This window comes from Festucalex cinctus, chromosome 11 (genome assembly GCF_051991245.1).
Source record: "Festucalex cinctus isolate MCC-2025b chromosome 11, RoL_Fcin_1.0, whole genome shotgun sequence".
NCBI lineage: Eukaryota > Metazoa > Chordata > Actinopteri > Syngnathiformes > Syngnathidae > Festucalex > Festucalex cinctus.
Window position 1 is genome coordinate 23,542,270 of NC_135421.1, and position 14,182 is coordinate 23,556,451.

Consider the following 14,182-nt stretch of genomic DNA (forward strand, 5'->3'; position numbering starts at 1 on the left):
GCGAACCGCTAAGTGGCTAACCATTAGCTAGTCTGTTAGCTAGTCAGCAGCTTGTTATTACGCGTTTATTTTATTTTGTGCGCTCAATATAGCAATTGAAAAAACGACGACACCTGTGGAGCGATTATAATTCGTTTTAACTAGTGCTATATTAAGTTAGCAAACTTAACTGTAGACGATCGAGCGGCAGTGTAAGCCAGTTCTGTTTTGCAGTAGACACTTTTCACTTCATCTATTTTTAAGTGTGGAAAAAATGATTTTAAAGGCGGGATCTTCCATTTGCACTCAGGAAAATGCACTACATAAATAGAGGACGTATACCCATGAACTTCTCAATCTACACCTCTGGGCTTCCGTTAATGTGTGGTGGTGATTTTTTCCTAAACCAAGCTTGTATTTGTGCCATTTTGTGTTTGTTTTGTCAACAGCGGGAATCACCACCACACATTAACAGAAGCCCAAAGGTGTAGATTGATAAAGAGTTCATGGGTATGCATCTTGTATTTATATAGTGCATTTTCCTGAGTGAAAACAGAAGACCCCGCCTTTAAACATTGGACATTCTGTTTATTATTATTATTATTATTATTATTATTTTCACGTGGCTCTTGATCATTACTATGAAAATGTGCAGTAACAGTTTCTGGGGAAAACAGGGATGTATTTATTTATTTTTAATTTAAAACAATTCCCAGGTGTCTTTGACTATGATTTACACGTCAAAATAAGCATTTGTTTGATTTTTAGTTAAGGGTGTGATTCCTTTCCGTCAGCAATCATCAGTCAGAGACATACATCTGTGCAATAGTTTTATTTAAATAAACACATCCGACTAAAACGCCAGAATGGAGAGGGTATAAGTTGCATGATAATACTCAAAACAAATTATGGTACATCTTGACATTCTAACACTCACTTGGCACTTAAAATACTTCACACACAGACACTCACGCAAACACGTGCACACTTAAAGCCACAGGTTTTGTCTTTCAGTGTATTTGAAATTTCCGCAATGCCACATGTCCTGAACTTGGACAATCTGAATAAATAAAGGCTGGTATCAGATCACAGTCACTTTTCAGTTACCTGAACTTCAGTGGATTTTTTTTTTTTTTTTTTTTTTTGTAAATCTGTGTCATCCGTTGAAACTTTATCAGCGGACTCATGAAATTGCAGCAGCACCATGCACATATATTCATCACCACATATTTTTGCATTTACTCGTCTCATGAAGGAAATGAGTTGAACCCATGCAAACGCACTGAAATGGGCCGAGAAGTTTTTGTTCAGGGCACATTTTACTTGCAAAATTGTGCACTTCTTGCCTGCCTGCTGCTGAATGTCGCCTATTGTCAGTAACAATTGTTTATGAAACGGCATTTCGTCACCCTCTTAAAATAATTGGCCAAGTCATGTTTTGCAAAAAAAAAAATGTTTTTTTTGCCTAAATCATCTCCGCATGATGCAAATGGTGTATTTTTTTGTGTGTTTCCGGAAAATCTGAAAAAAATGACTTAGGCAATTATTTTAAGAAGGCGTCAATTTGTGTTTGTGTTCAAGCTTAGAAGTAATCTCTGCGACGTGAATCGTCACTTATGAAGGATGGGTTCCACTGGGCGGGGTAGATACACGAGTGGCGCGATCCCGGTAAACCTGTGAATGGGTACAAGCCATTTCTCTCCAGGTCAGCGTTCCGTAGTGCAGGCTGCAAGAAAGCACATCATCGGCTCTTTACTTTTCTCGATCAGGTTAAGACTAGACGAGATGTTAAGCAAAAAAAAAAAAAAGTAAGTTATCTTACGGAGTAGTAAATGTCAGTCATCTGCAGTAAGTTCTTGGTGCTGCCGTTCTCTTGCATCTCGATGGTCTCCCGGCCCCACTCCATGGAGATGCGGTTGCTCTTGGGGAAGTCGGTGTATGGCGACATCTGGAGGTCTCCACTCTTGAAGATGATCTTGTTGAGGTCATTTTTGTCTCTCCTGGTGGTAGAAACACAGATTCAAGTTACAAATCAAAAAAGGTTTTCTTTCTCATTCAGTTTTAATGGAGGGAATTGGCTCCAAGTATAGGCTGGTTGAACAAAGATATAGTGAATTATTCATCATCCAGGTGTTTGTCATGTTAATAATATGTATATATTTTACCACATAGATAAATGAATGATACATAAGTTGCTTATTTCAGTGTTCGCCTGTAGTCTATGTTCAAGATGCACAACTCTCAAATATACATTAGCCGTTCACAGATTTTTGTTGAAATTTAACCTCCATTGTTTTTGGCAAAACTTGCTTAGTTGATGTTTTGTGGCATCTTGGTGCTGAAGTTGAGATGAGGGGAGGAGCCAGATGGGCTAACTCACTATCTAATAGAAAACTAGTGTCCATTTTGTGGCATTTTGGTGCCTGTTAAAATGAGGGAAGGAGCCAGATGGGCAATCGCACTATCTAATGGAAAAGTGGTGTTTTAGCGCCATCTTGTGGCAGCGTGGATCTTGAGTTGCCAAAGTTGAGATGTGGGGAGGAGCCAGATGGGCTAACTCACTATCTAATAGAAAACTAGTGTCCATTTTGTGGCATTTTGGTCCCTAAGTTAAAATGAGGGAAGGAGCCAGATGGGCAATCGCACTATCTAATGGAAAAGTGGTGTTTTAGCGCCATCTTGTGGCAGCGTGGATCTTAAGTTGCCAAAGTTGCATACAATTAGATTTGGTTTAACGCCAACATTTCGAAGCTGTGAAACCAATGACTAGTGAAGCACCAGACGGCTTTGGTTTCATTTATGCCAGATACCGTTAAATCTATTACAAATCATATGTTTGAATTTGAATGTACTGCATATGCACTAATGTATTATTTTGAAAGTAAAATAAGATACACTCCCAGTCATTGCATTCAAGTGCAATTATGGAGCGGCTAAAGAACAAGAAACTTACTTGCAGCAAGTGACAATAAGAGCAATGATGAGGATAAGGAGCAGGGCGCCCCCCGCAGGCGATACAACAACCGCAATCAGCTTGTAAACTGCCAGGACAAAATGGAGCACGTTATACATATGCAAAGATTCTATTCACATTTTTGCTTGATTCAATTCAATGAGAACAATTATCTAGCGAATATTATTGCCGCTTACAATTTCCACAGTTGAATCCTCCAAATCCAAACATGCACCTGGAAATTGACAAAGAGGCTGCAGTTAGAATGTGGCCTTCCTTAAGTAGGTCATCAACAAATATTAACTTACGGGACACAGGTGCCATTTTCCAGCTTGTATCCATCCCCACATTCTGGGGAATTGAATAAGATTTTTGTTTTTCACTGGCCTTTGACTATATTTATGTCACAGAGTACAAATAGAAAAATACAGACATTGGGCTTACCTAAGCAGGACAGGTCATCAAGGTTGTGTTTGTAATAACCTGCTAGACATTGGCATTGGGCAATGCCGCTGACATCAGTGCAGATGGAACGCTCAGGGTTGCACTGAATCTTCTGGGCCACACAGAGACTCTCCACTAAACAAAACAACAACACTAAAGTGTGAGCACCTAATTATTATTCAATTATAATATCTAAAGGGGCAGTTAGCTAATAGTTGCCAATATGACTTCATCACTTTGGGACAGTAATTTATGGCTAAAATGCGCCCTCTAGTGGTAGTATAGAATAATACAATCCTCTTCCTGCTTGCAATACGTTCAACTGGTTATAAAAGCTCCAAAATAGTTGTGATAAACAGAGGTCGTGTGTTCCCCCCCCCCCCCCATACCGTGATAAGAGAGTTTGTGGTGCAGAGCCACGCGGCAGTGAGACTGCGAAGAGCTGCAGTTTTTCAGAAACATCTGGATGCTGTCGGAGACCTCGCCACTGGTCACATCGGAGGATGCGGAGAACATGTTGACGGCCGATATATGAACGCCGTCTTGTTCTCTGCGGGGAGTAGATCTTTGTGTGAGTGTGTACAGTCATTTTGTCAGCAAGTTATCTGGGTGGTCAAATAATAACAGTTTGTCCCCATGCTTTGAAATAAAAATCTCAGTTTTTACTGTATGGTCCAGTTCTATGTGCCTACGTTTGACTTTCAAATACAGTGGTATGGTACCAGAGGCACCTTTCACAGGGTAATTGTTGAGTATCATGTCATAACCTCCTGACTACCAGAAATTGAAATTTGTCCTCTGTAGTGGACCTTTTTAAGCCTGAATATCTCCCACCCAGTGCATACGATTGAATTAACTCCTTTTGTGCTCTATAGAGGACAATCAGAGCTTTCCAAATGTGTAGGGGCGGGGCTTTGCTACCTTTGATTGCATCATAAAAGAAAATGGCTTTCCTCAGTGCAAGCACTTTTTAGGGAAGAGGAAAAGTACGGTATGTGTGTAATACTTTTTATTAAACAAATTTAGGCTTTAAATGTTGTCAGCATGTTTTCTATAAGACTCTTAAGATCACATTAAAGTATTGTTTGAATTACTTTAACTGTATTTGAGCCTAGCATTTAAGTTTTAAAAAATGTCCTCTGCAGTGGACACATCATAGCTTAAAAATAAAAACTTTTTTTTTTTTTTTTTTTTTACTCAAAAATTTCTTTTGCAGTATTCCCGTTACTTCACAAAGATTGGGGAATATCAAAATAAACATGATTGGACAATATTTTTTTTTCCTGGTAGTCAGGAGGATATATTAAAAAAAACAATCAGACTAGGATTGATTTACACAATGCTCCAAATGAACCAAGAACTAAGTGAGAAATTATACCATTACATTTATGCATATAATGTAAAAGTTAGTTTTAGTAACTTGAAATAAAACAGCGTGCGAAAATAATAAGGTGCAAAACAAATGAAATACTGTATAAAAATAACTTAAAATCTACAAAACAGAGTTAAATCAAATAAATAATAAAATGTCAAGCAAATAAATGAAAAATTATGCAATGCAACAGATGTACCTTAAAGTTTCTGAAACAAGATGATATAATGATTAAAAAAATAAAATATTAAATTGAATGAGGTCTTAAAATTATGTAATCAAATTAATAAAAAAATAATTAAATAAAATAACTACCTTAATCCAAATATTTAACTTGCACTGTTTATCCTAAAAAAATAAAAATACGCTAGTACTCTCTGTTAACTGTGAATCGTTAGAGCCCCCTAGTGGTCATTGCAGTGTGTTCATTTGTCAACAAAGAATGACCATACGTGTGCAATGACAGTAATAAAATGGGAAGAACACAAAGTTTCTTGTAATAAACAGCCACATAAATATGAACAATGCCTTGCTTCTATAATGTCATGCTATATGTGTAGTGCCATTCCCCCCTCGCACTAAAAGCCACACAATGATGAGCTGAACAGATTGTACGGCTATGTGCCTTTAAAAGTCATGAGCTCTTACTTCTTACTGAGCGTGGAGCGGCTGTAACCTCTCAGGTGAGACAAGGAGGCGTTTAGCTGAGGTGGAGAGAGGACACATCAGTGAGTAGCAGATAATAACCACGTGAAAACAGTGCATAACACACAATAATGCACAATATGTCCTTCTCATTTATCATGTTGTCAAGTTAATAAAATATATTTTCATCAAATGTGTAAGACTTACTGGGTACTGCACTATATCAATGCATCCCCAGACACTCTTACGTGAATCCGTTTCTCACCAGCTGAATAATCTCCCTCTGGATCTCGTGCATGGTGGCGCTTTTGAAGATACTCGGGTCATGTGACACTCTGTTTACGCTCACAGTTCCCAAAAAGGTTTTCGCTGCGCAGGGATAACATATTAACATTTAACAAAGAGATTTGTGTGATTGAACTGTTTTTATGTTTTGAAAATGTTACCTTTAGTGCACGTACGTCCATCCTCCAGGTCGAAGCCCAGCGGACACTCACAAGTGAAGGAACCTCTGGTGTTGACACATCTGGAGCCAACGGGGCAAGGGTCCTTCTCACACTCGTCCATATCTGTAGACACAATAATATTTATTCATCTGACATTGTTGATTTAGTTTTCTTCTTCTTTTTTTTTCAAGTGAATGCAATACGCTTCTGTAATCATTACTCAACTAATCTGTAGTTTTGTAATTGTTTCTCCATAATCCTGCAAATGAACTATTGACAAATTAACTGCAACCTCTTGTTTGGAATGATAGAAGTTTATAGTTTTACTTATATAAGTGCTAACAAACACTGATTTGGAGGCTCACCCTGGTTGCAAGTGGGGCCCGTCCAGGCCTGCTGACATCTGCAAGTGAACCGACGACGTTCATAGCTTATGCATGTCCCTCCGTTCATACACGGGCTGGACATGCAAGGGTCTCCTGCTGTTTCTGGAGGAGACACGAGTTCATTTTTATTTGGTTAAAATATACTGCCAATTTTGTTTATAATAATGCAAAATCCACCTGTTTTCTTCGATCTCAGGGGGCGGCCATTTTCCAACTTGTTGTCGAGTGAAAATGACATCACAGTTGCTCAGGGCTGAGGTAACAACCAATCAAGGCTCAGCTTGTGAATGTCACATGACCAAACTCAGCTTGCGAATGTCACAGTGACCAAACTCAGAAAGCAGCTGAGGCCTGAACAACAGTGATGTCATTTTCAGTCGACAGCAAGTGACAAAATGGCCGCCCCCTGAGATGGATAAAAACAAGTGGATTTTTCTGCTTAAGTAAACATTAAACATATTCTTGTAAAGAATATTTTCGGGATGACTTCCCTTTTAAATTTTACAGCAACATAAATGTTTAAAAACAAACAGTTGAAAAAAAAAAATTAAATGCAAATGTATTGTAACCTGGCAATAGCCAGATGGATATTACATATCCTCTCCGCGGTAATTTGGTTGGGAAACGGCGTGACATTCTGTACAATAATTCGAGCGGATTGGATGATGCGACATTCTACATGTTTGTTTTAACCAATCACGACCAAGGGTGAACATTTCGTGTTAGTTCTTGTCGAAGGGGGGAAAAGCACGAACATCTAACCAGCTAGAAATGCCTGAAGCACCTCTCGCTGTTCAACATTCAAAAAGGAAACGCTGAGTAATTCTGCGAGAACAGAATTAATTGTAGCGTCCATTCGTCCATGTTAGGTTTGTTTGTTAGCTCCGGCGTCAGCGCTGGCTTCCTGGTTTCGTCACAGTTGCATATCCCGCCCCCAAACACAACGTCGCTCTGTGATTGGCCCGAAGGGACGGCGGTTATCAGCGGGAGCGGTACAAGAATCTCCGTATTCTCCGGAGTTTGTGAACTCACAAATACCGCAAGAATTCAAGGTTAAATGTATTGAACTTCAAAGTCAAACACAACTGAGCTCTTCTCAGTGATTTTTTGAACTTTGAAACTCAATGATCTAGAAAGTGTAAATTTGTGTCAACATTTTGTTTCTTCTTTACAATAAGAATGAATTTGTTTCCAAATGTAAAATACCACTTCCTTATTACTCACTTGTTGGAGCTGGCGTAGTGCGGAGCGCACGAGTGGGTGTTGTTGCCGTCACTCCCTCCGTGGTCAGCCTGTCCGTTTGTTTGCGAGTGGTGTACACAGCCTCCGTGCTCCTTGTTGGGCCGCGGAGGGCGTGAGGAGCAGTGGTTTGTTGGCTTTGGGTGGGCGTGGTCACGCCCAGCGTGCCCGCGCTCGTTTCCTGCTTGGAGGTGGTGACGTCGGTGGGCTCGGCCATCACGACTGGCGATGAGGGGGCTTGGTTGGTGGTGGCGAGGCGAGCGATCGGGGTTGCGGAGGTCTGCTGAGGCAGGGTTGGGGCACTGGTTGCGGGGGTGGCGGAAGGGATGATGGGCTGAGTTGGAGACTGTGGAGTGGACATAATGGATGTGCTAGTGAGCCCGAAGGATGAGGTGGCGAATAGCAGAGGGCTGCTGGTGGACATAGTCGATGTACTTGTATCTGTTACTTCAGATCTGTTGGGAGCAAATGTTAAAATATATTAACGCTTTATTGACACTTCATTAGATAGTATGACTAAAGTCATAATGAGTCCGACTATTTTTTTTTAAAGTATTTATTTATTATTTTTTTTAGAAAATGCTTTTGCCATTAATGGATTGGACAGTTGAAGTACGGACAGGAAACGGGAGACAGAGAAAGGGAAGAAAGAGACGCTCAGTACGGGAATCGAACCGGAACTGCAAGCATATCAACAACTATAAGCATAATAATTTATGTATGAGAGGAGAGTGTCACTATTTTTGGGAGAGCACCGCATGATGGAACAGGAAATGCCAATGGGAGTCTAACAAACATATTAGAGCTGCCAAAATGAATCGGTTAATCGGCAAGTAATCGATTATCAAATTAAACGACAACTATTTTAATAACCAAGTAATTGTTTGGACCCATTTTTATTTAAAATTAAAATACAGGCTCTAGCTGTAATAAATAAATTTATGTAAAAATCGCGCAAAGCATTCCACGTGATTGAATTGAATTAGACCAACATCAATAAATTAAGTAAAAAAACAAAACAAAAAAAAACGAGTTCATTAAACTTGTTGTATTCACCTGAATTAAGTTAATCCAAAGTGGATCCAATCCAAAATGTTAAGTTTAATGAACTCATAATTAGTTAAATATATTCGCTTTGGACTAACTTAATTCAATCATGTGTTACCAATTGAAGTGATTTTTTTTTTTTTTAAAGTTCATCAACAATTCAATTAGTAATCTTAAATTGGTTCAACAATTCTCTTTTTACAGTATTATACAGGTAGAACAAAATATACTGCTGAATAACTTTATTCCCGCGCACACTTTGACAATGACATCGCCACTGCCACCTGCTGCAGTGGATGTGTAATTACACTTTCAGTTACCTCTCAGTGACAGTGACTGCCGTGGTGGTGGTGATGAAGACCTCCGTCGTTTCCTTGCGGGAGTCATATTGATTGGTCGTCGTACTACTAATCAGTGGCAGAGCTGTGGTGAAAATAAAGCCCGCGCTTTCCTCCTCACTCTTGGATGAACTCTCCTCTGTGCGCTGGCTGATGCTCTGTGTGCTGAAGAAGCTGACGGTCTCGGTAGAAGATTCAACAGAGGGTTCCGCTGTGGGTTCCTGGTAGGACACGGGGGTGGGGCTCCTTACGGGCGGGATTACGGGAGGTGTGGATGAGAAGGATTCGTCTAATCGGTCGGTTGTGGACATCCGTGGAGTCGAGTGCGAAGTTGCCTCTGACGTTAGGACCTGTTGATGCTCGGTGGCGTTCGGGGGCCCGACGAGATATCGGGCTCCCGTTGACGTCTCCGGAAGTGACGATTGAGCGAGCGAGCTGCCTCCGGTTTCTTCGCTCCTGGTGGACGGGGCACTGTGAGTGTAGTCCTCCGTCTCTGCTCCCCCTGTTGATGGAATACTCCAAGTCGAGGGGGGGTGACGGGAGCTGGAGCGCTCTGTAAAGGCTGAGGAGGAGGAGCTGTTTGAGGAAGAGGAGGTGACAGAAAGCAAAGTCCGCTCTCCAGCCCGGCTGATGGTGGTGGAGGTGAAGATGCTGCGCGTCTGCGACGGGGAGGACATGGTGTCACCGAGACGGAGATGGGAAACCGGGATGTCGGAATCCTCTGTGGACATCGCTTTGTTGGATACACCAGTGGAGACGTCAGGCAGGTTTTGGGTTTGTGATGGTGCGATCCAGTCTCTGCTCGCCTCGGAGGAGGTGCCGGCCATGGAGGAGGTGAACGTCTCAGTGGAGCCACCAACAGTCTCTGGTGACCTGGTGCTTGATTCTCTTGAGGTTTGCTCTGTGGCTGAGGAAAAACAAATGAGAATTGTGATATCAACATTTCACATCATCATACTTCCGTTGTAGGTACCAGATGTGATCAGGCTGCCAGATCACCGAATGAACACGTCCCGCTACAGGATTGGCTGGAAATTATCCAGTTGACGTCAAACATTGGAAAGAAAATGTTAAAGATGTAATTGAAATCACAAAATATACGGACTGAAATTGTAAAAACGTAAATAAACCTAAGAATGTAAATGCTAAATATATTGAATAAATAACAGATTAACTAAAAGATAAATACACAAAATAATTGTCTCAGATGTGACAAATATTGTCAGTTTAGATTGTTAATGTGTTCCTATTATCATTAAGACTGTTTTTTGTTATTGTGATTGATTTGTGAACAGCTAAAAAAAAAAAAAAAAGAAATCAAACCGAAGCTAACTTCGTGAGCGCTGCTGTACTGACGTCACCGGCAACCACAAAGGCGTTTCAATCTTTTTTTTTTTTTTTTTTCACTCCTTAAAGTATTATACTTTTATATTTTTAGGTTTATTTACGTTTTTACAATTTTAGTCCGTGAATTTTGTTATTTTGAACATTGTAAACGGGCAATTTCCGGACAAGACTGCCCGATCACATTTTACACAGACACCGTTTCACACCATCAACTTGCACTTCTCCCAACAGCCACTAGGGGGCTGTCAGTGAACCTGCATCCATCCACACGGCTGATGCTGTGAGGAGCTGTTGCCGCTTAGCAGAGGCAACAATTCTGGGTGGAGAACAAATGGCAGGCGGGCTTATCTACTCTAACAAAGGCTTGAAGGCCTAAATATGGCGGCGAGTGTTTCTGCTCGGAATTAGTCGCTTCCTTCCTAAAGCTGAGTGAGCACAAGGCAGGAGAGTGACACTCGTGGATTTGGATTTGGCAGTTCAAAGAATTGTTTTTAAACCCACTAACCACTGGAAATGGGAATGAGTCCCTTTTTGACTATAAAAAAATAAATAAATACAAAAAATGACTGAAGAAAAATCTGTGTTGTTTACAAACACAATCAGATGGAATATAGCAAAAAACTTGATCAACTTCAGTCCAAATTTTGCACTTAAATAAAAAAGTTAACCATTTTGAAGGCATTAGTACCACCTTGTTGCATTTTTCATCACTGTGCTTTTAAATATCACATCTCATGGAGGGAAAAATACAAGCACTAGTTGATATATACTTATATTTGTCAAATTGCAAAAAAAATAAAAATGCAACATATTCCTGCTCACAGAGCATCAAACCGCTGCCTTGATGAGCGCAAACTCAAGTTCACTCACGAAATACTTGAATGCGAGCGCTTCAAATAACTTGCATGCATGTGATGGTCTAACAGGTCTGTGTGATCTCAAAGTTTTGGCCGGCCTCATGCACACATGGCGCAGGAACACTCTCGAGATGATGATGATGGAATGCGTCTAATCTATTACGACATCATCAATGTCGTCACTCCTTGGATGCAAGCGAAGACATAAAACTCAGACTGGAAGGAGGAGTTTTTGTGACATAATGAAATTCCTCCTGCTTGAAATCTTCCATGAAAATAATATTGCTATACTTTACAAAAGAGGAATTCACACAATGCAATTTTTGTTGTGGTTGTAAAACTGTACTGTATTATACATACAATATAATCATTTTCTCTTAACATTAGAGATCTATGTGTTAAAACAGTATGTAATGTAACATATACCGTACATAAAAAAAGTCAATTAAAGCCATTATCATGTTGCTGTTGGCACTGTAAACTAAAGTTTTTGTGAGTCCTAGAATTTAGGAATAAACACATTTTAAAAAAATGCTCTTCAAGTTGATGTCCGAGTCGTGTACATAGAGTCTGATTGTGTCAGTTTGAGAGACCACATGTTAGACACATGCTGACTGCAACATCGATTCTATTGTATTCCTTCCAATGCACTGAATCATTGAGGATTTCAAACGTCACGAAGAAATACTACACGCTCGCCTGGAAAACAAGAAAGACATTCATAAAAGGAATGTAACGGAGAACGAAAAGACCATATGATATCGTTTTTGGCGGCTTTATGAAGGTAATGCAGAATTTTAGGTTATATGAACTAGGGATAGACCGATTATCGGCTGGGCCGATTATCGGCGCCGATATTTAGCATTTTGAGAAATATCGGCATCGGCCATTTTGACGAATCATATGGCCGATAATAGATCCATTTTTTTTTTAAGTGTTAACTTCAGGAAACTAATTTAAATGTAAATGTTTTAAAAAAGTTTTTATTTTCATTTTTGTCGACCCTGGGAACTCTCTGCACCTTCTGTTTTTGGTTGAAATTAAAACTGAGATAAGTAAAAATGTAATACTTTGGATATTTTTAAATTTTGGAAGACTTTTATTTCATGTAGAAAAAAAAACCCTTAAAAATATTTTACTAACCCTAAAACTTGCTCAATAAACATATGCTTTAAAAAAAAAAAAAAAAAAAAAAAAAAAAAGATAAGAGCTGGAGTTTGTATTTTTTCCAAATTTTGATGTCCCTTTTTAGTGAAAATGAATATCGGCTCCAAATATCGGTTATCGGCATCCTTCACTACTAATAATTGATATCGGTATCGGGCCCGAAAAAACCTTATCGGTCTATCTCTAATATGAACCTTATTCATGCAACTGTAATGCAAAAAACAACTGTTTTTATATTCACACTAGTGTTGTTAAAGTCACGTGTTAATTAATTAATCACAAAAAATACTGCAATACGTATCGTGTCCCCTGTATCGTGATACGTATTGTGAGGTTGTTGACAATACCCAGCCCTAGTATTTATTATATATATTTCTAAATTTGAGTAATAAAAAAAAAAAAAAAAAAAAAAAAAGTTGCAACAATCGACTTATAAATTTATATCGGGATTAATTGGTATTGAATTGAATCTTCACCTATGAATCATGATACAAATCGAATAGTCAGGTGCTAGGCAATTCACAACCCTAGGTTTAATATTATCAAAGTACTATACTATTTTGATTTGTTTTGCATTTGTAATTGAATATTTTTTTTCTTAAATGTTCATATATGGTCGAACTGTGCATATAGAGTGGCTGTCAAAAATAAATCCACTTTTTTTTTTCTTTTTTAAATGAACACTTATAGTGGTAGTACTTGGCATAAAAAGTTGAAGAACCGCAATAAGAAGATGCACCGCGATAGTCAAGAACCAACCAAAACATTTCAGTTCAATTCGTACTACACAGTTTGAAAGGAAATGCTTGAACCCGCACTTGTCACGTAGGCCGCAGAGGAACGCATCTTACCCGCAGAGCGTGCGAGCAGCAGGTCCTCCTGGGATGGGGGTGCTGAACTCTCACTGGAGGGAGAAGCGGAAGAAGTGAACTCGTAGTCCGCGTTGCTCGCTTCATTGCTGCCGCTGCTTGGAGAGTAAACGGCGGTCGTCCCCGCATCCGGGCTGCTGTTAATGGGGGTCCCTGCCCCGAGGGGCCGCGGTAAAGTGAACGCCAGCCCCCACAGGAACAAGCCGAGGACGGGCTCCCGCGACCACGTTTTCATAGTTTCAAAGAAGCCAGCGCGGTGGTCGCTGAAGTGGAGGAAAGACAGACCGGCGGGTCTCCCGGGGGCAGCATGGAGGGAGAGGGGGAGAGGAAGATTCACCTTTTTAGGGAACTTCCATAGCCCGTGGTAGAGATCGGCCTTATGTCGGGTTGTTATCGGTGGGGGGAAAAGGAAGATGACCGAGCGGGGGCGAGGCGGCAAACAGCAGCCTGTTATCACTGAGCAGGACCAGGGCTCCTCCTACTTTATTCAGCACACACACACACACACGCACACGCACTCAGATACACGCGCGCGCGCGCGCACTATTATAAACAACGCAGCATCAACTACTGTACATCAAAGTAAGATTAAGACTGAAGTTTAATCAATTACTTCTACATTTAGTAGACCATACACAACTTTATTTATAAAGCACTTTAAAACAAACCATTGCTGCATGCAAAGTTGCTATAAATAGAGTTAAAAAAAAAAAAAAAAAGCAGTAACAAGAGAGCTAAAACAAAAATGAACACAAAATAAACTAAAAAATATAATCATAAAAGCAAATAAATAGCAACTTTTAATTTAATACAACTACTTACAGGCATGATGGATTGCTTCGCCATTACAATAATGATCACTTACAAATCAGGAACAGCAAGGCCTTCACTGCTGACCTAAACGACATCAGAAACACTAACTTACATTCTAATATTTGTTACATGTGGCCTAGTTGTATCGATTCCCAAGAATCTCTTCTCTTCAATTTTGTAGCGATTCTCTTATGGCTGCACCGCTTATTAAAATATTTTGGTTGGGGGGGCAATATATAGCCACTAAGGTCCACAGAGGCCAATTCTTAAAATATCTCAA

The 14,182-nt window shown here is 40.0% G+C and overlaps 1 protein-coding gene across 1 annotated transcript; it reads right to left on the reverse strand.

Annotated features, from left to right (window-relative positions):
• Positions 1-796: 796 nt before the first annotated feature.
• heg1 (heart development protein with EGF-like domains 1) lies at positions 797-13,683 on the reverse strand. Its single transcript, XM_077537572.1, has 14 exons — positions 13,072-13,683; positions 8,832-9,756; positions 7,450-7,919; positions 6,205-6,327; positions 5,840-5,962; positions 5,659-5,762; positions 5,397-5,452; positions 3,766-3,926; positions 3,377-3,511; positions 3,241-3,283; positions 3,130-3,167; positions 2,933-3,020; positions 1,802-1,979; positions 797-1,705 (listed from the first exon to the last, which is right to left on the reverse strand). Exons 1-14 carry the CDS (start codon positions 13,322-13,324, stop codon positions 1,562-1,564), a joined length of 2,841 nt encoding a protein of 946 aa, XP_077393698.1. The 5' UTR covers positions 13,325-13,683; the 3' UTR covers positions 797-1,561.
• Positions 13,684-14,182: the final 499 nt, after the last annotated feature.